Source organism: Peromyscus leucopus, chromosome 4 (genome assembly GCF_004664715.2).
Source record: "Peromyscus leucopus breed LL Stock chromosome 4, UCI_PerLeu_2.1, whole genome shotgun sequence".
In the NCBI taxonomy this organism is placed as follows: Eukaryota; Metazoa; Chordata; class Mammalia; order Rodentia; family Cricetidae; genus Peromyscus; species Peromyscus leucopus.
Genome location: NC_051066.1, coordinates 131,988,407 through 132,010,932, shown reverse-complemented (window position 1 = coordinate 132,010,932; position 22,526 = coordinate 131,988,407). Strand labels below are relative to the sequence as shown.

Below are 22,526 nucleotides of genomic sequence, written 5' to 3'. Positions count from 1 at the left end.
ACAGCCGGCTCCCTTAGAAATCATTTATTGACATCCGTCAAATTATTAATCCCGACACAATTTTATAATTCATGAAATATTTTCCAACATTTTCTTCTAATAAGCAATAGCTCATTGAAGGACCTTTATGTATCATTTACACAAAATACATTTGTTAATTATAATACAAATGTTAGTTGACTGATCCGACTCCCAGGGACTACATATTGAATGGACTAACTGAGGCGCAGGGGTAGAACACAATGACTTGGCTGAAGTCAGTCGTAGAAAGAAGAGGACAGGAATCAGAGTCAAGCGTTAATTCTGGCCTAGGGCCTTTCACTGGCCTCTCGGCTGCATCATTTCTAAATAGACAAGAAATTTGAGAGCATGCGCACGCAGCGACTGGTCGTCCATCTGCAGTTACCTCACAGAAATGCTGAAGATGGGATGTGGGAAAACAGGTGGTCCAGGAAACACAGCATCGCTCGCTGTCATCAGCCCGGCCTCCGGAGAAAGACTACACTCCCCATAAGGCCTCGGGGCGCGTCCTGCCCCCGCCACGCGGCCTGCATCTCCGCGTCAGTCCACTGGGGGCGATGTGGAGAATCCTCCGCCGCCCCGTAGAAATCTACGCGGCTCCGGGGCCGCTTGCTTCCTGTTTGTCGGACGAGGAGACATGGCGGCAGCGCCGGCAGCGGCTGGAGCCAGCCGGGGGAGACAGTCGGCAGCTACGGCGACGGCGTGGGGCGGCTGGGGAGGCCGGCCGCGGCCCGGTAACATCCTGCTGCAGCTGCGGCAGGGCCAGCTCACCGGTCGGGGCCTGGTCCGGGCGGTGCAGGTACGAGGCCGGCCCGGAGGGGCGGGGCGGGGCGGGCCAGGCTGGAGCTGGCCAGGGGCCGGGAGAGAGGCCTTTCCAGGCCGCTGCGGGACCGGCCAGATCCCCCTTGGCTGGCCGCGGGGCTGTCCCGTGTGCCTCCCGGACGCTGTCAGCCGCGTTGGGACGATGGGCAGGGGCTGCCTGGGAGGCCTGCAGGTCTGGGCCGAGTAGGGTCGGGCTGCCTGGGGTATTGATGGTGCGTAGGAGCCCTGGGCCGAGTTTCTAGATCCTCATTTCCCTGCGCCACGTCTGCACGTCTGGGGGACCTTGGCGAGTTGGCTTCATCGTCTACTGGCCTCGCGTTTGCCCCTTGTGAGCCAGACGGGGTCCTCCTCACTGCAGCCCCCCCAAACGGTTCGCAAGCCTATCATAAATGTCATCTTCGCAGAGAGGCCTTAACGTGCCTCCTCCTCTGCTAAAGCAGGCCCCCATTGTTATTCTGTCAAATCCCCCAGCTCGTTTTCGGTTGCGTTATTTTCTTAGCCTGTAATTGCATATTTCTTTGTTGTCTGCCCTTTTCACGCCTGTCTCCCACATTAGGCTGAGCTCCAACGAGCGCAGAGACTGTTTTGCTAGTGTAGGGCGATGTGCTTTGGAGGAAGAACTTTAGTCAAGCCCAAGTTCAAAGCCCTACTCTCTTTCTTGCTTGGGCAAGTTACCTTTCGGTGACTTAGTTTCCTCATTTAAGTCACATTTTAAGGTTATTGTTAAATTCAAAGGAGATAGTGGTGTGACGTGTTCGTGCATTTCAGGTGCATATAAGGGCTGGAGGGTAATCAGTTAATGTTCTATTTAATGCCTAGCTTATTACACCAATTGGTGTCCAGTACATGGGGTGTGTGTGTGTGTGTGTGTGTGTGCGCGCGTGTGCGTGTGCGTGCGCGCGCGTTGTAGGTTAGTGTAGGGCACTACCTTAGAATAAAGCAGGATGGATGACTCGTCTCACATTTTCCTCATTCTCCTAGGTGATTCCAGAACTTACTTTGAGAACATTAGCATAGCCGGGCCCACACCTTCAATCCCAGCACTTGGGGGGCAGAGGCAGGCCGATCTCTGGGAGTTCCAGGGTAGCATGGTCTACAAAGCAAATTCCAGCACAGCCAAGGCTGTTACACAGAGAAACCCTGTTTCGAAAAACAAGACGAGAGAGAGAGAGAGAGAGAGAGAGAGAGAGAGAGAGAGAGAGAGAGAGAGAGAAAGAAAGAAAGAAAGAGAGAAACACACAGGAACACATTAGTTTAATTTAAAGATAGCTTTTGCATATGGTTTTGGGGAATACAAAGAAACCAGTAAGTGTTGAATTGGAGAGGGATGGGAATTAGGTGCATGGATGAGGGAATGGATGTGAGATTTTTTTCAGTGTACCATTACATATTTGAAGTTAATTTTGAGCCATTTGAATATTACCTAAAGGACTAAAAAGGTGAAGGTAAGATGGTCTGTATTTGCAGAGGGTTGCAGATGAAGGAGCACTTTTGGGTAGCTATATTTTCCTACGGAAACTGTAGATGAGCATCTTTTCTTCATTGCATTTTTCTGCATCTGCCTTAAGAAGATCTGAGAAATATTTGCTCTGTCCATTAAGCAAGGATATGTGACTGAGCTGAGTATGTAGGGCAGGCAGAAAGGGGACTAACCTTTAATGATTACATATATTGGAACAATCAGTGTGCAAGGTGTTCATGTTTTTATTTTGAATGTGAGTTTACTTTTGAGACAGGCTATCACTACATAGATCTGACTGGCCTAGAACTTACTATATAGACTAGACTGGCCTTGCACCTGAGGCAATCCTCCTGCCTCTGCATTCTTTGTGCTGGGATTACAGTTGTGTTCCACCACACCCAGCAATTTTCAATATTTTGAGCCATGTGTTGAACTCATTTCTTTTTTGACAGGGTTTCTCTGTGTAGCTTTGCGCCTTTCCTGGAACTCACCCTGTAGCCCAGGCTGGCCTCGAACTCATAGAGATCCACCTGCCTCTGCCTCCCGAGTGCTGGGATTAAAGGCATACGCCACCACTGCCTGGCTTGAACTCATTTCTTAACACAAATGAGGAAATGGAAGTTCAGAAAGGTTAGGCAGTGTGATTCTAAACACCTCTCCAGATAATCTGTGTTCTAAAGAGAGCGAGCCATAGAAATTCTTTAAAATGCTGAATGAGGCAATTTAGGAAAATAATTTGTTTTCAATGCTGAAATGCTAGGTAGGAATGCTAGAAAACTATGTTAGAAGGCTGCTGGAATATTCTTGGAGCCTGTTTTGGCTGGTCATTGTGGTCTCCACTATTACTCTGTTGATGCCCAAAGTTTGTTTTGATCACATTACTTTCTTAACCTGTAATTGCATATTTCTTTGATAGCTTTATACAGGTGTGGGAGCTATTTCAGAGGTTGACTTAGGAATTCCTGTCTCCCAAATAGCAGTGATAATGAAGTGGAGACCTTTACATTTCATAGTTTCCTTTCTTAGTAGAGTTCTTCAGTTTTTTTTTTCCTTGCTATGCTCTCCCTATCCCTCTCCTGCTATGCAGAATTCATTATTTGCTCATCCATACTTCCTTAGTACAGCACACATATTGGTTACAGCATATGGCACAGTAGGAAAGTACCAGGTTTTTAAAAAAACTTTTTTTTAAGGGGGGTGGTGGGATGGGGAAGAAAACAGATTCATTAAGTATACTGTAAGGGCCACAGGCTGGACAGTAACATGAGCATCACCTGCCTAAAAATACCTTTTTAAATAAAAAAAAGCACAATAGCTGATCATCACAACTGTTTGAAGCTATACAGTTCAGTAGTGTTCACTGTTCTCACACTGATGGTCTCACACCCAATCTGTGGAACTTTTCAGCTTGCAAACCTGAAACTGTATCCACTGAGCGACTCCCTGTGCCCCTCCCCAGCCTCCATAGCCACCTTCTACTGTCTCTTGCTGGGAGTTTGACAGGTGCCCTGAAGGTTCATCTGAGAAGAATTTCCATATGGTAGACTTTCCCTGGAAAAGACTGGATTTGGAGTAAGATGGGTCTTAATTGAATCCTAGTTCCGACCTTGTTTAGCCAGTGCCCTTAGCCTAAGTTAATCTCTTCAAATCTGTTTCATTATTTCTAAAATGGTAGTAATGACATCTGTCCCATAAGGTTGTTATGAGAATCAGATGAAACAATAGGTCAGAAAGTTTAGCCAGTGTGCCACATACACATATTTATTTGATAAATAGTTGCTCTTGTCTAGCAGTAATTAGACTGGACTTTTTGAGAGTGTCTTATTTTCTTTGTATCTGCAGAGCCTGAAACCATGCCAAGCACTTGATAGGAAGGACTCAGGATACTGAATTGAAATAGTGTATCCCCAGTTTGTATCTGTTTGTAGTCACTCTACAGTAACCCCATAGCTTTAAAGAGTTCCAGAGTCAGGTCACCTGTGATTTGAAATCTGGCATGGGTACATACTTGCTTTATGTCTTTAGGAAAGTTACTTAAGATCTGTTGCTTTTTTCTTTGTTTGTTTTGTCGAGACAGGGTCTCACTAAGTAGCCTTGGCTGTCCTGCAACTCACTCTGTAGAACAGGCTGGCCTTGAACTCAGAAAGATCTACCTACCTTTGCCTCCAGAGTACATGCACCACCACTGCCCAGGACCTAACCTCTTAAGATTATGGTGAGGAAAATGAGGTTTTACATAGAAAACATTGAAAAAAGTGAAGTATAATGAGTGTGCAGATACATTAGGTTTAATTATTATTATTTTAACAAACACTCTATATTCTGATGGGCTCGTAAGTCTGCATTTCCATTCCTGACCTTTTTTTTTTTTTTTTAAGTTCCACATGGGTAGGTATTTCCAACCACCTGCCCTGAATCTCTGTGTAGATAACTAATGGGCAACTCAAATTTAATATGTAGGAAATCAGAATCTTGGCTCTTCTATCAAACCCCATCCTTCCTCACTTTCCCCTCTCGCTGAGTGAGACACAAGAGCAGTCTGGGAGAGGATGTAGGTCACAGGACTTGAGTGGGCTGGTTCTAGTCGGGTTTTCATTTGCCTCATTTTCTTCCAGACCTTTTGTCTGTCCTCTGTCAAGGTAATGCATATGCCAAGGTGCTTTGCAGTTTATTCACGCCTTCATACTCAGCTGCACATTTGATCTTCAAAGAAAACTGGGTCTTAAAATCCTCTTCCTGCAGCTCCCCAGCTGCTTCTCATTGCAGTCGGAGTAAATCTGATGAGGGGACAGGATCCTGCAGGGCCAATAGAGTTGAGGGGAAAGAGACTGGATACACTGGGCACTAGAACGATGAATCTGTTCTGCAGATATTCTGCAGCTCGGCAGCTGGGGAGTCTGGGTTATGGGGTCCCTTCTGTTTCCCCAATGCTGTTACTTTGTGACCACTCTGGATTTCGCCTGTCTTTACTTTCACCTTTCTTAGACTCCCCCCCGTCTTCCCTCTCTCCATTTCTATGTGCTACTAAGACTCAAACTTAAACACTCTCCCACACTGCCCTCCTCTTAGTTTTTTTTCTCTCCTGTCGGTACTGTTTGTTTTAGTCTTTCTCTAGTTAGAGTTGACACTTAGGAATTTAAGTCAAGAAAAACCTCTCTTTTCTGCTAGGGGCAGTGTGATACTGAGAAAACATGGAACCAGGTGTAGTGGTATTGGAAGCTGGGAACCCCAGCACTTGGGAAGCAGGGGCAGGACTGCTAACAAGCTCAAAGGCCAGCTTGGTCTACATAGTGAGTTCTAGGCCAGCCAAGATTACATAGAGAGATCCTGACTCAAAGCTGGACAGCTTCCTCCAAGACAGGTCAGGGAGAGAGAGAAAGAGGAAGAAAGAACGAACCTCCTGGATAAGTAAGTCTCAGGAACGTATGTAAATACTATTAATCTCAATAGCATTTGTACCCACAAACCCTAAGATGTACTCCAATTGTGTTGAAACCACAAAAACACCATTGCAAAGAATACAAATATTCAGTGGTTGATACTCCTTATCAGACTACCCTAGCAAGATATTTAATCTTCATTAATTATCTTTTGAAATGTCTGTTTGCCTGCACTTAGCTATTTTGAGATAGTAGCTATTTTATGTTTAGGATCAAACAAAGAAGATATATATTTGTTTTCACAGAAATCAGCTTTTAATTATTTTAAAAGGAAGGCAGTAAAGACAATCAGTGAAAATTGTGAATGCCTGGAAATGTCACATTGACTAAATAGGCTGACAGCTTAGGGAACATGATGTAAGAGATTATCGCTCCTGTAAACTGTCAAACCACAAGTGCTTGAAAAGAAAACCCCATACGACACCTGCCAGTCACTCAGCTGTAAAGATGGCTGGATAGTAGCTCTTTCATCACAGGGCTCAGCTACTTGCAAGGAAAACAAACTGGAAATGATTATTTTTATTTACTATATTTGAGACAAGATCTCTCTCTGTAGCCCAGGCTGGCCTGGATCTTACTTTGTTGTCCCAGATGGCCTCTAACTCATGGCATGTCTCCTGCCTCAGTCTCCAAAGTGCTAGGATTAATTATAGGTATAAACTACCATGCCTGGCTTTACATATTATTTTAAATAAGTGTCTTATAAGCCAATGTATAAGTGTAAAATTCCTTCTGAGGCATTTGGACTGTGGCTGGATATCTGGGTATCCACAGTACCATGAGGCTTATTCTAGAGAACAGCAATTCCTGCCCCACTCTTCCCTCGGCCTGCCATTCTCCCAAGGCAGCCATTGTCCATGATGTAGCTGTTATTTTCACAAGAGAAGGACCCAAGAAGCCAGAGCGCCATTATTTCTAACTAACTTGTTTGTAACGCTGTTTCTTGATGTTCAGTTGATCATACCTATTTTCTTCCTCATGTAAAAGATTAGAGTCTGTGTGTCACTTGTCTCTATTCTCCCAGTATCACAGTTTGGGTTGTTGATGTAAAGTAGTTGCATTCTGTTGCTGATGTAATTACTGTGGAGCACCTCATAAAGACGTGTCACACACTACACGGAGTCTTCTGAAGCTTTCCCAGCACAGAGCTGCATCCTTTCACGTTTGCTTTCTCCATCTGGATACTTGGACCCCAAACTCTAAAACTGCTTTTTTTGTTTGGCTTTTTAAGTTTTCCAATCTCCTCTTCCTCACTGGAGTTTGGATTGGTATCTTTACAGCTGGATTCTTGGAACTTCCCTTTGTCAAATTCAGGGCATTTAACTCTTGTTTTTTAATGACTTTCCTGTGTTTTAGACCTTGTTTTCTATCTCTGTTTGCCTTTCCTGGGAACACATTCTGTAGTAGACTCCCAGGAAAGTATGCGAAAGGTAATTTTTTTTCATGTTTACACATTTGAAAACATCTTTTACTCTTATACTTGTATATCAAGTCTAACTCTTGGAGCAGGTACATTCTTTTAAACCACATTTTGTTTTTTTTTTTTGCTCGCTCTTGAAGATGGTGAAGCTGTAGTCCATCCATCCTTGTTTGGCTTGTCAACTCTGTCAGTGGACCACAGTTAAGACATTTTAATTTTGAGAAGTATTGGGATCCTTCCAGTTTGGGATCTGTTATGAATGATGTTGATATGAACATTTGTTCATGTCTTTGGTATGCATTTGTACAACCTGCAGGGTATATGCTGAGAATTGCTGGGGTGTGAGATATGCATAGATTGGCATCAGTATCCGTCTCTAGAGTTTCTCAAGTGCTTGCACTAATTTCCACTCTCCTCAGCAGTGTCTGTTAGTGTCACGTTCTCGACACCTAGAGCTTTGTGTCAGTCTTCTTCACTTAGGGTCTTCTTTTTCCCTTGGATGTTTAATGGTACAATCACTGTGGGTTTAATTTATGGTGAGTTAATGAAATTAAACTCCCTTTCAGAAGCTTCTTGGCAATTTGGACACCCCCTTTTGTGACTTGCCTGTTCAAATATTTTGTACATTTTTGTTATTTTCTTTTAAAAATGATTTTATGTGTATGGATGTTTTGCTTGTATGTGTATCTCTATGTATCCTGTACATACCTGGTGCCTGAGGACACCAGAAGAGGGCCTCAGATCCCTTGGAATTGGCATTACAGATGGTTGTAAGCCACCATGTGGGTGTTGGCAATTGAACCTGGGTCCTCTGGAAACTCACCACTGCCCTTAACCACTGAGCCATCTCTCCAGGCCTTGGTTTTCATCTTTGTAACCTAACTGGAAGTCTTTGACATCATTTTTTTTTTTTTTTTTTTTAAATAGTGTCTCACTGGCTAACCTGGAATTCCATCTGTAAACCAGGCTAGCCTCAAACTCACAGAGAGATCCACCTGCCTCTGTCTCCTGAGTACTGGAATTAAAGGTATGTGCCACGACATCCAGCTGGATATATGCACCTTTTGTAGTGATGTTTTGCAGATATTTTCTCTTGTTCTGTAACTCCTTTTTAATCTATAAAGATCTTTTTGATGAGCCAGGCATAGAGGAAACAGAGGCAGAAAGATCTTTGAGTTCAAGGCCAGCCTGGTGTGCATAGTTTCAGATAGACTGTATATCACAAAACAGCAAAAACATCTGGTGAACATAAATGCTTAGTTTTATTATAGTTTTGTTCTATCACTTAAGTGGTTCTTGCTGTTTAAGAATCTGCCTGTTCTCAAGGGCTGAAGACTCTTGAGTATCTAGTGAAGTGGTAAGGATTTGCTTTGGGATTTAGCTCTGCATCCCACTGAGACCGGCACATTTGTGCTGGTAAGGTACTTATCTCTGGACATGTTCTTCATTTACTTTGAGGCAAGTGTTGCCATGTAGCCTGTGCTAGCCTTGAACTCATGGCAGTCCTCTTGCTTCAGCCTTTCGAGTGCAGAGATCAGCAGCACATGTCATCAGCCTGGCTGGCTGGAGGTACTCTTTGATTTGAGTTTTTGGTTTTTTTTTTTTTTTAAGATTTATTTATTTACTATGGATACAGTGTTCTGCCTACATGCCTGCCTGCAGGCCAGAAGAGGGCACCAGATCTCATTACAGATGGTTGTGAGCCACCATGTGGTTGCTGGGAATTGAACTCAGGACCTCTGGAAGAACAGCTAGTGCTCTTAACCGCTGAGCCATCTCTCCAGCCCTTTTTGAGTTTCTTGCTAATAAGTTACACCACCTTTCTTCTGGTGTGTGCCTTTACATCATGTATTATTTCCCAGTCTGTTACAGTCAGCCTTTCTGAAATGTTTCTCTGGGAGGCAGCAAAATAAACTTTGTTTTAAATGGAGTATTTAGTACCTTTACTATAATAACTCACATTTGGGGATTTAAATATATTTATTTAATCCAATACTTGCTTTTCAGATGTCATATCAGTTCTGTGTCCCTTTTGGGCCCCTTATTATTTATTTGTGTGTTTGTCTGTGTGTACATGCACATGTGTGTGTTTGTGGGGGTTGGTGCAGTTACATGGATGCATAGTGTGTATGTGTGAGTCAGAGGGCAGCCTGGAGTGTCAGTCCTCAGATGCCGTCCCTTTTTGTTTGTTTGCATGGCCTCTCGTTGGCTTGACCTTCACCGCATAGCCAGGCTAGCTGGCCTGTGAGCTTCTAGGGATCTGTCTTACCTCTCTCACCTCTGCCATTGCTGAGTTACAGGTGTATTCCAAACACACCCAGCTTTTTGGTGAGTTCTAGGGGTCTAATCTCAGATTCTCACACTTGGGAGGCAAGAGCTTTACAGACTGAGGCATCTCCCCAGCCCTTGATGTTTCTTTTAAAATACAATTTTATCAAGACTTAAAACAACCAATCAAACCCATACTTGTAATCCCAGTACTTGGGAGGTGGAAGTAGGGGATCAGGAATTTGAGGCTGGCCTAGGCTCCAGTAGATACTGTCTCAAAAAAAAAAAAAAAAAAAAAACAAAATTACCAATTTTAAATTTCCATTTCAGTGATTTTTTTTTTTTTTAAGTGAATTATAGGGCTGGAGAGATGGCTCAGTGGTTCAGGGCATTGGGTGTTCAGGAGATGGGTTCAGTTCCCAATACCCACATGGCAGTTTCCAGCCATCTGTACCTAACTCCAGTTCCAGGGGATCTGAAACCCTCTGCAGACCTCTGCAGGCACATATGTGGTGCACATACATGCAGGAAAACACACAAACACATAAAAATAACATAAATAAATGTAAAAAAAATACATTTATAAAATCATACGACTATCACCAGAATAGTTTTAGGGCATTCCTGTCACTTTAAAAAGTTCACTAATGTCTGTTTGTAGCTAGAGTTTTCCTGCCTTGCCCACAGTCAGGACAAATCTTTGTCACCCGCCAGTTCCACAGCCGCTCAGACCCAACCAAGTAAACACAGAGACTTATATTGCTTCAAACTGTATGGCCGTGGCAGTCTTCTTGCTAACTGTTCTTATAGCTTAAATTAATCCATTTCTATAAATCTATACCCTGCCACGCGGCTCGTGGCTTACCAGCATCTTTTCATGCTGCTTGTCAGGGCAGCGGCTGGCATTGACTCCTTCTGCCTTCCTGTTCTTTTATTTCTCCTCTCTGTTAGCCTATACTTCCTGCCTAGCCATGGCCAAGCAGGTTTTATTTATTGACCAATCAGAGCAACTTGACATACAGACAAGTGCAGATCATCTCAGACACCTGCACTCAGGCCCATGGTCCTAATCATCCTCTATGCAGACCTGCTGGGTAAAGCCACGAGGAACCCAAGAACGGGCACCCACAGGACATACAGAACATCCCACAGCATCTGTTATTTATTTAATTTTCATAACAGGTTTATTGAAGTGTTGATTGACTATTGCACACACACCCCATTTAAGTATGCAAGTCAGTAGCTGTTTATACAAAGTTACAGTTACCACAACCAACTTTAGAACATTTCCTGGGAAAGAAAACAAAAACAAACAAACAAACAAACAAAAAACAAAACAAAACTTGATTGAAGCACGGAGGTAGCATAGCATTCCCTTAATCCTAGTACTTGGTAGGTAAAAGCAGGAAGATCAGATTTCAAGGCCATCCTCAGCTACGTAGTGAGTTTGTGGTAAGGATGGGTTACATGGGATTAAGTCTCAGACTGAAACCCAAACCAACCCTGTACCTGTAGTAGTTACTTCCCAATTGATATCTCTGGCCCTTGGCAACAGCTAATCTTGTTTTCTATCTCTATGGATTGGCTTGTTCTGTGTAGTAGGAGCTGTTTGAAGTTCAGTCGCTTTTTCCTGTGTCCTGTAGAGTGTCTGGTAATCTCCCATGCAAAGCAGGAACCTGAAGGACCATTTCACCTTGTTCAGGCAAAATTCAGTGGTCATTTTTCTATGGGTACTGTATGTCCAGTTTATACAACATATTATTAAGTAGTCTAGGCAAGAGCAGTTTCTTGCCAAAATGGCTATTTTTGCCATAAAGAAAGCAAACTCCATGTGGAGTTTCTTTGATGCCCATCATCCTCTTTGAAGTAATTAGTACTGCCAGGAGCAGATGTGTCTCATCATCTAGAAAAGTCTAAGTTTTTAAACATTTTAAATCCCATAGTCTGTACGTCTTTGAAGTGTTTGAAGATTACTTACCTAATTGAAATATATCTATGTATACCTAAAAAACTTAACTAACATGACTATAAGTTTGATTATCATAAATGACTATTCTGTATTTTTCATTATGTATTACAATTTTTAATGAGTTGCATAAACATAATACCTTAAACAAGAATAGAACTACATACACAGTATAACAAAATTAGCTTTAAATTTATATCAACAAACCAAAATCCATAGCAATGTAAAACATTTCAAACAAGTTGTTGCTCTTTAAAAGTAGATTTAATAATCTACCCTTTCATCCTGTCATATCTATATCATATCCTTTTTTTTTCTTTTGGAAAGAGATTGACTATAACCAATATATATAACCAATAACAATTTGTAATCAACCCCTAAACAAAGACAGACATCCATAATCCATTTTTTGGGAATGTGGGCGTAGTTTCTAGGCTACTTCCTGCTGATTGGGGGTGCTGGTAGTCTTATGGGAACACAGAAAATTTTAGGATTATGGTCAAGCCCTGACTGGAGTAGTCTGTGAGGCTGTATTGTGTGAGCCAGTTGCATTGAAGCTGTTCTGGGTGTTGGATCATCTGGAGACCTCTCAGGGGGTCTTCCTTGATGGAACCATATTAACCTGGAAGGAACCCACAGCTTCTCATCTTCTGTAGAAAGAAAAGCAGAACCTCTTTTCCAAAGCAACATATCCTTAGAGATAAATTTTAAAATCAAGATACTTTTAATATATATTGGTTTAACTCAGTAGCTTTTACAATCAAATGTCTCTTACCAGTTAAAAATCTCAAAAACAACATAATGCAGACTCTCTGTAATTTCCATCTTTACATGGCTTATTATATTTTTTACATATTGTTTGATTTTTTTAATGTTTTTATGACTAAATCCTTTCTCTTTCTCTCTCAAGCCTACGTACCTTTTTACATACATTGTAAACCGTTTAGAGTTTTATTCCATCTGAATCTGTCTTAATTGTGAATCTGTAATCATTTTTTCACCATTGATTTAAACTGCAGTGTGTGGCTGGGACCAAAGCAGTAGCAGCACTGGCTGTTGGCCCCATCCCATTAGGTTTTTTAACATGATGCAGGTACCAATGAGTCATGCTTATCTTTCCAATTCTGGGAAGCAGTATTAAATAGTATGCCTGTGTTTTTAAGGCTGTGACTGTGCTCCCAAGCTAGCAGGCAGTGGCTGGGAGAAGTCTCTCTGTATTTCTGCCTGTCCTGTCAAGAAACCTCAGGAGTCTGCCATGTTGATGCTGAAGCACACTGTGGCCAGGGGATGCATCTCTGTACTGTGACTCACCATGAGCAACATGAATTAGGAAGCTGCTCTTGGCTTCATTTTAGAACCATTTTTTTAAAGCTTTTTCAAGTTTTTGGATAGAGATTCTTGCCCCACATTGGGTGCCAAAATGTAGCCATAATTTTCTCTGGTCCCACCCAGCCCCACAGTCCCATGTTTCTCCCATCCCGCCTGGCCTTGTGATCCTGCAGCTGCTTATAAAACAATCACTCAGAGGCTTATATTAATTACCAACTGTATGGCCTATGGCAGGCTTCTTGCTAGCTAGCTCTTCCATCTTAAATTAACCCATTTCTGTTAATCTATGTTGCCACGTGTTCCCTGGCTTTACCTGCACCGCATTACATGTTGCTCCTTGGACAGCGGTTTGGTATCTTCCCCCATCTCCTTTCTCCTCTCTCTATCTCTCTTGGATTTTCCCACCTGGCTCCATCCTGCCCTGCCATAGGCCGATGCAGCTTTATTTATCAACCAATCAGAGCAACACATATTCACAGCGTACGGAAAAAACATCTCACAGCAATTCCGTATATTTTTTATATTAAATAGAATCAAATAAATTGTGGTCTTTTGTGTGTGGTTTCTTTCATTTAGAATAATGAGCCTCAAGATTTATCTGTGTTGTATGTATCATTTCTGGCCAAATAATATTCCATCGTACAAATGTCCTATAATTTATTTTGTCTGTTCAGCAGTTGATGGACACCTGAGGTTCTATTTTTGCGTACAGAAATTAATGTTTGTCATGAGCCTTTGTGTTCAAGGCTTTTGTGAACATTGGCCTAGGAAGAGAATTGCTGGGTCATATGATAATTCTGGAGAGAGAGAGAGAGTGTGTTGGGTCATAAGATAATTCTGGGGGAGTGCTGTGGGATGGTCTGTATGTCAAATCTGTTGCTCTGATTGATCAATAAATAAAACACTGATGGCCAGGCAGGAAGTATAGGCGGGACTAACAGAGAGGAGAAATAAAAGAACAGGAAGGGAAAGGGAGTCACTGCCAGCCACAGCCATGACAAACAGCATGTGAAGACGCCGGTAATCCATGAGCCACGTGGCAAGGTATAGATTTATAGAAATGGATTAATTTAAGCTATAAGAACAGTTAGCAAGAAGCCTGCCATGGCCATATAGTTTGTAAGCAATATAAGTCTCTGTGTTTACTTGGTTGGGTCTGAGTGGCTATGGGACTGGCAGGTGACAGAGATTTGTCCTGACTGAGGGCAAGGCAGGAAAACTCTAGCTACGAGGTGGGGGGGGGGGGGAAGAGTCGGGTCATAAGATAATTCTGGAGAGAGAGAGAGAGAGAGAGAGAGAGAGAGAGTTGGGTCATAAGATAATTGGGGGGGGGCGAGAGCAAGAGAGAGGCCGTGTGTGTGTGTGTGTGTGTGTGTGTGTGTGTGTGTGTGTGTGTGTGTGTGTGTGAGAGAGAGAGAGAGAGAGAGAGAGAGAGAGAGAGAGAGAGAGAGAGAGAGAGAGAGAGATGTGGTGTGGTGCTGGGGACTATCCCAGGGCCTTGTACACAGCTAGGCAAGTTGGCAAGTTGCATCACTCAGGTAAATCCACAGGTCTTGGGGTTTAGAAATGAGGTCTTGCTAAGTAACTCTTGTAGGCCTTACATCTGTGTGACCCTCCTGTCTCTACCTCCAAGAGCTAGAATTAGAGTCACACTCTACTCTTCCTGGCTGAGTTGAACTTTTCAGTCCTTGCCAAACTGTGGCTGTGCCATTTTTCTTTTCTGCCTGGAGTCAGAGAGATCTAGCTCCATTTCTCCTGACTTTCACAAACACTTATTTCCTGTCTTTGGGATTATACAGTCTTGGTTGGTGTGACACATAGCTAGCTCATGGGATTTGCTTACGTATTCCCTGATGACTACTGATACTGATCATTTTCCATGCATACTGGCCATCTGTCTGTCACCTTTGGAAAATGTCTTTTTAGAGACTTTGCCCACTTTTATTTGTAAATTTTCTATAGTATATGGTTTTGTCAGCATATCCTTTTCTTTTTATATATGTCTTGGTTGTACCATTCAAAGAATGGTCCATTTAATCTAATAAAACTTTGATCATATAGTTGCTCACAGTATTCCTTTATTGTTAACATCCATGGGATCATCGACCCTACTCGTAGTTCTGACATTAGTAATTTGTATCCTTTTTCTTGGTCAGAGTTTATTGATTCTATTTTTCTTTATAGACCCAATTTTTTTTTTTTTTTTTTTTTTTTGTTTTTTTTGAGACAGGGTTTCTCTGTGTAGCTTTGCGCCTTTCCTGGAACTCACTTGGTAGCCCAGGCTGGCCTTGAACTCACAGAGATCCGCCTGGCTCTGCCTCCCGAGTGCTGGGATTAAAGGTGTGCGCCACCACCGCCCGGCTTATAGACCCAATTTTTAATTAAATTTTTTTCCTCTACTGATTTCCTGTTTTTTAATTTAATCTTTCCTTTTTTATTTTTCTTCTTTATTTTTATTTTTTTTATATTTTGGGGGGACAGGGGGTTCTTTAAAGACATGGCAGCAACATGTCTTTAAATCCCAGCACTCAGGAGGCAGAGGTGGGCAGATCTTTGTGAATTTGAGGCCATACTATTTTACACAGTGAGTTCCAGGCCAGTCAGGATGACACCGTTAAACTCTCTCAAAAACCTACCTAAAACAAACACACAAATCACCCCCAAACAAACAGAACAAAAATTGCTTAACCATTTGGGAATCTCATTGCTCTGAGGCTAGTGTCAAACTTATGTTTGTCCTTGTACCTCAGCCTCCCAAATGCTGCTGAGATTACACATCTGAGCTGTCAGTCAGTGCACTGGCTGGCTCTGTGTGTCGACATGACACAGGTTAGTCATCAGAGGAAGGAGCCTCAGTTGAGGAAATGCCTCCTTGAGATCCAGCTGTAAGACATTTTCTCATTAAATGGTCAATGGGGAGGGCCCAGCCCATGGTGGGAGGTCCCATCCCTGGGCTGGTGGTCCTGGCTTCTGTAAGAAGGTAGGTTGAGCAAGCCACGGGAAGCAAGTCAAAAAGCAGCACCTCTCCATGGCCTCTGCATCAGCTCCTGACTCCAGGTTCCTGCCCTGTTTGAGTTCCTGTCCTGACTTCCTTCATACCCCTTTCCTCCTCAACCTACTCTTTGGTCATGGTTTCATTGCAGTAAGAGAAACCCTAACTAAGACAGTCAGCTTGAATTTAATTATTTTTGGTCTCATTTTATTTATTTTCTTCTGCTTTCTTTAAGCTTTCTCTGGTTTAAGGTAGAAGCTTAGGATATGGTCTAGAGCTATTTCTTCTTCACTGATACATGCTTTTGGTATGCTAAATTCTTTCCTAAATCCTGATTTTGCCATTTCCTATAAATTATCTTTTCATTTAGTTCAAAATAAGTTTACATTTCTGTTGAAGCTTATTTGACTTAAGTTATTTAAAATAGGTTACTTCATCTCCAAATACCTTAAGCTTTCCAACTGTTCTGTTCACTGGTTCTAGACACATTACTTGGTGGTTTGAGAGCACACTTTGTACAGTTGTACGTTTTGAAACTTGCCAGGGTGTGCTTTGTGGCCAAGGATGTGGTCTGTCTGGTGACTGTTCCATGTGACTTTGAGAATAATTGTGTGTTCTGCTCTTGTTGGTTGAGATGCCCTGCAGATGTCAGATCTAGTTGATCAGTGGTGGCACTCATGTCAGCCTTGTCCTTACTGATTTTCCTGCCTGATTGAGGATTCATCAGTTCAAAAATTCATCAGTTTCTCTTGGTACTTCTTTGAGGTTTTTGCATCCTATATTTTGGTATGATATTGTTTGGTGCACACCTTTTAAGAACTACCATGTTGTCTTGGAGAGCTGGCACCTTAGCATTCTGTCATGGCCCTTTTTATTCTAGCATTTCTCTCTTCAAAACTCTGCATTGTCTGAAATTCATAGAACTCCTTACGCTTTCTTTTATTGTTAACATGATTTATCTTTCTCCATGCCTTTACTTTATTGATTTTTTTTTAAAAGATCTATCTTATGAGTGTTTTGCTTGCACATATATATGTGCACCACATGCATGCATGGTACCCATAAAGTCAGAAGAGGGCATCAGATCTCCTGGAACTTGATCCTCTGTAACTATAGTTTTGATGGTTGTGATCTGCCATGTGAGCGCTGGGAACCAAATGTAGGTTCTCTGCAAGAGCAGTAAGTGCTCTTAGCCACTGAACCTTCTCTCTAGACTCCTGTTTGCTTTTTGAGACAGGGTTTTGTGTAGCCTTGACTAGCATTGAACTCACTAGATAACTGAGGCTGGTCTTGAATGTCTCCTGGCCTTTCTGCCTCCACCTCTCAAATAGTGAGTTTACAAATGTGTGCCACCACATAGGACTCTGTCCCTATACTTTTAACTGATACAGAGCACCATTTTTAAGGTAGTTTTTTTTAAAGATATATTTTTATTATTTTAATTATGAGTTTTTAAAAAGATATATTTTCATTTAATTATGAGTATGTGTGTAAGTCTATGTTTGGGTATGTGCATATGAAGCAGAACCTGAGGAGGCAAGAGCCACTGGAAGCCCCTGGAACTCAAGTTACTGGTGGTTGTAAACTGCCTGATGTTGGTGCTGGGAATTGAACTTGGGTCTTCTGTAAGAGTGGTACAGGCACTTAACCCTGAGCCATCTTTGTAGTCACTAAAGTGTTGGCTTTTTTTCTTTTTATTCCACTGACATATATATTACTATATTTTATTCATAGGCTTTTCATTGATACTGTTTCTAATTAGTTTCTGAAACCAGTGTGCAGGCATTGGTGTGCTCCGCCCTGCATAGACGTGTACAGTGATTAGTGAGTGGGACGTAGGGGGTGGATTCCGCCACACGTGCAGCTGCACTGTGCCCGTTCTACTTTTGTGGATTGATTGAGCATCTGTGTGACAGCACTGACTCCTCCCTTAGTGTGGGGTGTGTGTGTGTGTGTGTGTGTGTGTGTGTGTGTGTGTGTGTGTGTGTGTGGTTTATGTACATGGTGTAGGTGTGTTCCCATGTGGAGACCTCAGGTCTGCCTGTTTTGTCCCTTTTCACCTTGTTTTTTGTGACAGACTCTCACTCACTGGTGCTCATCTCTTCACCCAGGCTGGGGGCCCCTGAGCGCCAGGCTGGGGCTATAGATGTGTGCTGCTGCACCTGACTTTTTAGTGGGTGCTGGGGATTTGAACTTGGGTCCTCGTGCTGGTGGTGGGAGGCAATCTACTGAGTGAGCCATCTTCCCAGCCCCAATTATATTTTTTTAAAAGTCATTTTTAGCTGCGTGTGTGACTTATATCTGTAATTCTACCATTCCAGAGGCTGAAGCAAGAGGATTGCTGCTAGTTTGAGACTAACCGGGGCTTCAAAAGAGCATGTGTGGTGTTTTTTTTTGTTCTATTCATTCACAGTTAATACAGATAATACTTGGAAACATTTCCATATAATGTTTGACACAGAAATCATCAAATAGAAGTATACAATGTTGACAGGAGATAGTACATTTATAATTTATAACCCCAAATGTATTTATAAATTAGAAATGGAAAGATCTACAAGTGAAATTATGAAGGTTCACCTAAGTCATTTAATCTGTCAGTTTCTCATTCATTTTTATGTCTTAATAATATTCTATTGTATGAATAAGCCACATTTTATTTCTCTCCAGTATTTGATAGCTATTTGAGTTGTTTTAACTTTTTTACTATTAGCAACACACTGCTGTAAACCTTCATGTACATGTTTCATAGGTGCACATTTTCAGTAGTTTGAGGATATATTCCTAAGGGTAGAATTGTTGAGTAACAGAGTAACAATGTTTTGCATTTTGACCAACCACCAAACTGTTTTGCCAAAGTGGCACACCATTTTACAATCTCACCAAATCCTTGTTTTGCATTCAATCATTCTGTCAGACCAAACCAGGAAAAGTAAGCTATAGTTCAGAGCTGTTCTATTCCATTTACTATGTAAAGCCATTCTTGGTGTTTGCAACTCTTAGCCCTTTTGAGTATTCTTGCAGTGTTCACTTTTTCCTCCACCACTTTTTTTTTCTTCTCTTTTTCTGGTTTATTTCTATCTATTACAAATGTATAAAAAATCCTCCATCAACGCTGCTGATAGCAGCAGAACCTTGAGAAATATACCTTTGGTTTGCCTCAGAAAAGGAACACATATTGCATTGTAAAGTTTATAAAATTGGCGCAAAACATTGTGATAATGTTACAATACTAGTTTTAAGAGTTCAGTGACTAATGGGGAGCCGATGGGATACATGCAGAACTGTGAAAACGATCTCACTTAGCCAGCTGTACGCGTAGACTGTAAATCTACATTCAGATCATTTCTGAACTAAGACTATCAGCTCAGTTTATCTGTTGAGGTCAACCAGAAAACCCTAGAATATACCTTGATTTTTGCAAAAAACAAAATAGGGGGAGGGGTTTCTTCAGCATTTCAGTCCACGAGTAACAGTATCCTAACAGGCAAAGTGTTCTCTCACTGTCAACATAGAATGAACTGCTGCTGGAGGTCAACTTGGGCTTTAATTTGCATTAGCACTTACATGCATAGTAGTCCAAGTTGTTGACCTCATAACTTTAAAAAGTAACTCTAAAAAAATAAAATGGCCCTTCTTGGAAGACTAAAGAAAGACATCCAGCCACAGTTGTAAAAAGTCTCATCAAAACAATATACCCTTTTATAAATTACGCCTCAATTTAAAAAAAAAAAAAGCCCCAAATAAGAAGCAGCTCTGAAAAACAAAATATAACTTAAGATATTTGAAAAAAAAACAAGGTAAATACAGGTACAAAAATAATTAAGATACATTTTCCTAAGGCTACTTAGAATTGTAGTGTGGTGTTATAGTAGGTTATTTATTTATTTTGGATTTTCAAGGCAGGGTTTCTCTGTGTAGCTCTGACTGTTCTGGAACTCACTCTGTAGACCAAGCTGGCCTTGAACTCACAAGAGATCCGCCTGGCTCTGCCTCCTGAGTGCTGGGATTAAAGGTGTGCGCCACCACCGCCGGCAATAGCGGCCTGTTTTATTGGTTGCCCTGGAGTTTGGAGCAATGTTTGTGAGTGGAACAAGTATCCCAGTTCTCTCATACCCTTCCAAGATTGCTGCTATTCAGTTCACTTCTCCATTCACTTTATCGCCTAATAATTGTTGCTGGCATTTGCATTTTGGATTCATTTAGATTGGAAAAGTTAATTTATGTTCATTTGTTTCATCATCAGCCCTCTTTGTGTATAGTGTATAAATGACACATTGGAAGAGACAGGTAGTCATGGGTGCTTAGTTAAACCAGAGTTTCTCACCAATATCAGTTTCCTTATCTCTAAAGAGCTACCTCTCATATTTCTGGTAGGATAGGTCAAGTTTTGTCTTTGAAGGTTCATATTTTTTCCTTTACTTTTGAAGAATAACCTCACTGAATCCTGTGTTGCCAGTGGGTGTGATTTTTAACCCCTTTACCATGCTTTAAATATTTTATCCTGTTTTTGCTGTGTGGCTTCAGACAGTATGCCTAATGTAACAGTTTTTCTCTTCTGGCGTGTGTGTGTGTGTGTGTGTGTGTGTGTGTGTGTGTATTTACACATGCATGCATGTACCTGTGTTCGTAGATGAGAGGACAGCCTCGGGTGTTGTTGCGTAGGTACTGTCTTCCTTGTTTTTGGAGATAGGATCTCTCATAGACTGGAACTCCCTGAGTAGGCTTGTCTAGCCAACCAGTTAGCCCCAGGGAATCCTTGTCTCCACTTCCCCAGCCCTGGGATTACAAGTGCGCTTACTACATTGGCTTTTCTTTTCTTTTTTACATAGGTTCTGGACATTGAACTCGTATCCTCATACTTGCAAGCGTTTACCAACTAAGAGCCCTCTCCAAGCCCTTTGACTCATTTTGTCAATTTTTTAAAAAATATTATAAAGGAGTCCTTATTTTTTTGCTTAGTGATAATACCTGTACTAGTAACATTTGTTGAGAAAACTGTTCCATGGTTTTTGACAGTCTTGTCAAAAAATCAACCTTGGGACATGGCGGCAATGTGCCTTTAAATCCCAGCACTCAGGAAGCAGAGGTGGGCAGATCTCTGTGAATTTGAGGCCATACTCTTTTACATAGTGAGTTCCAGGCCAGTCAGGACTGCACAGTTAGACTCTCTCAAAAACCTGCCAAAAACAAACAAATCACCCCCAAACAAACAGCAAAAATTGCTTAACCATTGGGGAATCTCATTGCTATCCACTGGTCTAGGGTGTCTTTATGCTCACCCAGTCTGTGCAGTCTTGATTAATGTAGACATGTGATGAAATTACAAATCAGGAAGTCAGGAATTCAGATTCTTCCAACTTAAGGCTGTTTTGACTGTTCTGCGTCGCTGGCATCCCTGTGTGAGTTTTAGTAGCAAATTATCAATTTCTACAATGAAGACAGCTGGGCTTTGATAGGAATTACATTGAGTCAACAACATAGGGGGTATTGTTTTAGTAATAATAAGCAGTGTGGAAGTTATTGCCAATTCAGTAAAATCCCATTCCTTAAACATGAGATAGCTTTCCTGTTTTTTTTTTTTGTGGGGTAGGGGTGGTAGGGAGGTGGGGGGCGGGGAGCGGGGGAAGATTCTCACTGTATAACTCAGCCTGGCCTTGAACTTGAGATTCTCCTGCCTTGGTGTCCTTTAATATCTTAACAGTGTTTAGTTTCCTTGTATAAGTCTTGCACTGCTTTTGTTAAATTTATTCTTAAACATCCTATTTTTGATACTTTTATAAATGTAATTGATAATCAGGATCATGTTATCTATGAATAGAGTATTCCATATTTTCAATACAATGTTCTTTGTGTTTATAATACATAGTCAAATGGAAGTGGTAAGAGCAGACATCTCTGGGTCTTTTTCTTCTTGATCTTAGTATGAAAACATTAGTCTTTACTAGTAAGCATGATGTTAGTTTTAGACTCTTTATAAATACCTTTAGCTGGTTGAGAAAGTTCTGTTCTGCTTCTAGTGTGTGCAGAGTGTTAATAATGAAGACCTGTATAGTTTTTGCCATTTTTCGTCTGTCTTTTTACATATCTGGAGTGTGTGTAGTCTCTTGGTTTTCTGTATTGTAGTAGTTGATATGTTGAACTATTTTCCTTCCTGGGATAAATCCTGTTTGCTTTTGTTAAATGTGTTGCAAGGTTTTTGCATCTATATTGGTAAGAGAGTGACTTGTAGTTTTCTTGTGGTGTATTTGTCTAGATTTGTTACCAGAATTCTGGCCTCATCTATTTTGTGGGAATCTGAGTATTTGTGTTATTATCCTTTAAATGTTTGATAGCATGTGAACCATTGATCTGGATCTAGACTTTTCTCTGGAGGTCTTGGTTGTTGCTGTGTGAATCATCCCTAATTCAGCCTCTCTGCTTGGTGTTACAGGTCTGCTTGATAACTCTGTTTCATAGCTTGTGTTCTCCTAGTCATTTCCTTTAGGAAATGGTCATTTGTTGCCATATGGTCCTTTACAGTGCTCTACTATAATTTCTTTTGCTCTGGTCAGGTTGGTAATAATATTCTCTCATTTGTTCCCGAATTTAATAATTAGAAGCTGCAGTTAAAACTTTGTCCATTAATTGACCTTTTCAGAAAATCTTGAAACTTTTAATTTTGTTGATATTTGTGTAGTTTCCTGCTTTTAATTCCTTTTCTTTCTGCTGCCCTGTTTTTTGTTTGTTTGTTTTTATTGCCATGCTTGATTATTTCCCATAGTTTCTCATAATAGGCTATTGGCTTGTGATCTCCATTTCTAATA

At 41.5% G+C, this 22,526-nt stretch overlaps 1 protein-coding gene across 1 annotated transcript in view; it reads left to right on the top strand.

Annotated features, from left to right (window-relative positions):
• Nucleotides 1-582: 582 nt before the first annotated feature.
• Nucleotides 583-22,526, top strand: part of LOC114706549 (transient receptor potential cation channel subfamily C member 4 associated protein) — a 74,050-nt gene continuing 52,106 nt past the window's right edge. The window contains exon 1 of the mRNA XM_028888974.2: nt 583-820. Within this exon, the coding sequence (XP_028744807.1) occupies nt 659-820 (162 nt within the window). The 5' untranslated portion in view covers nt 583-658. The remainder of the gene's footprint in view (nt 821-22,526) is intronic.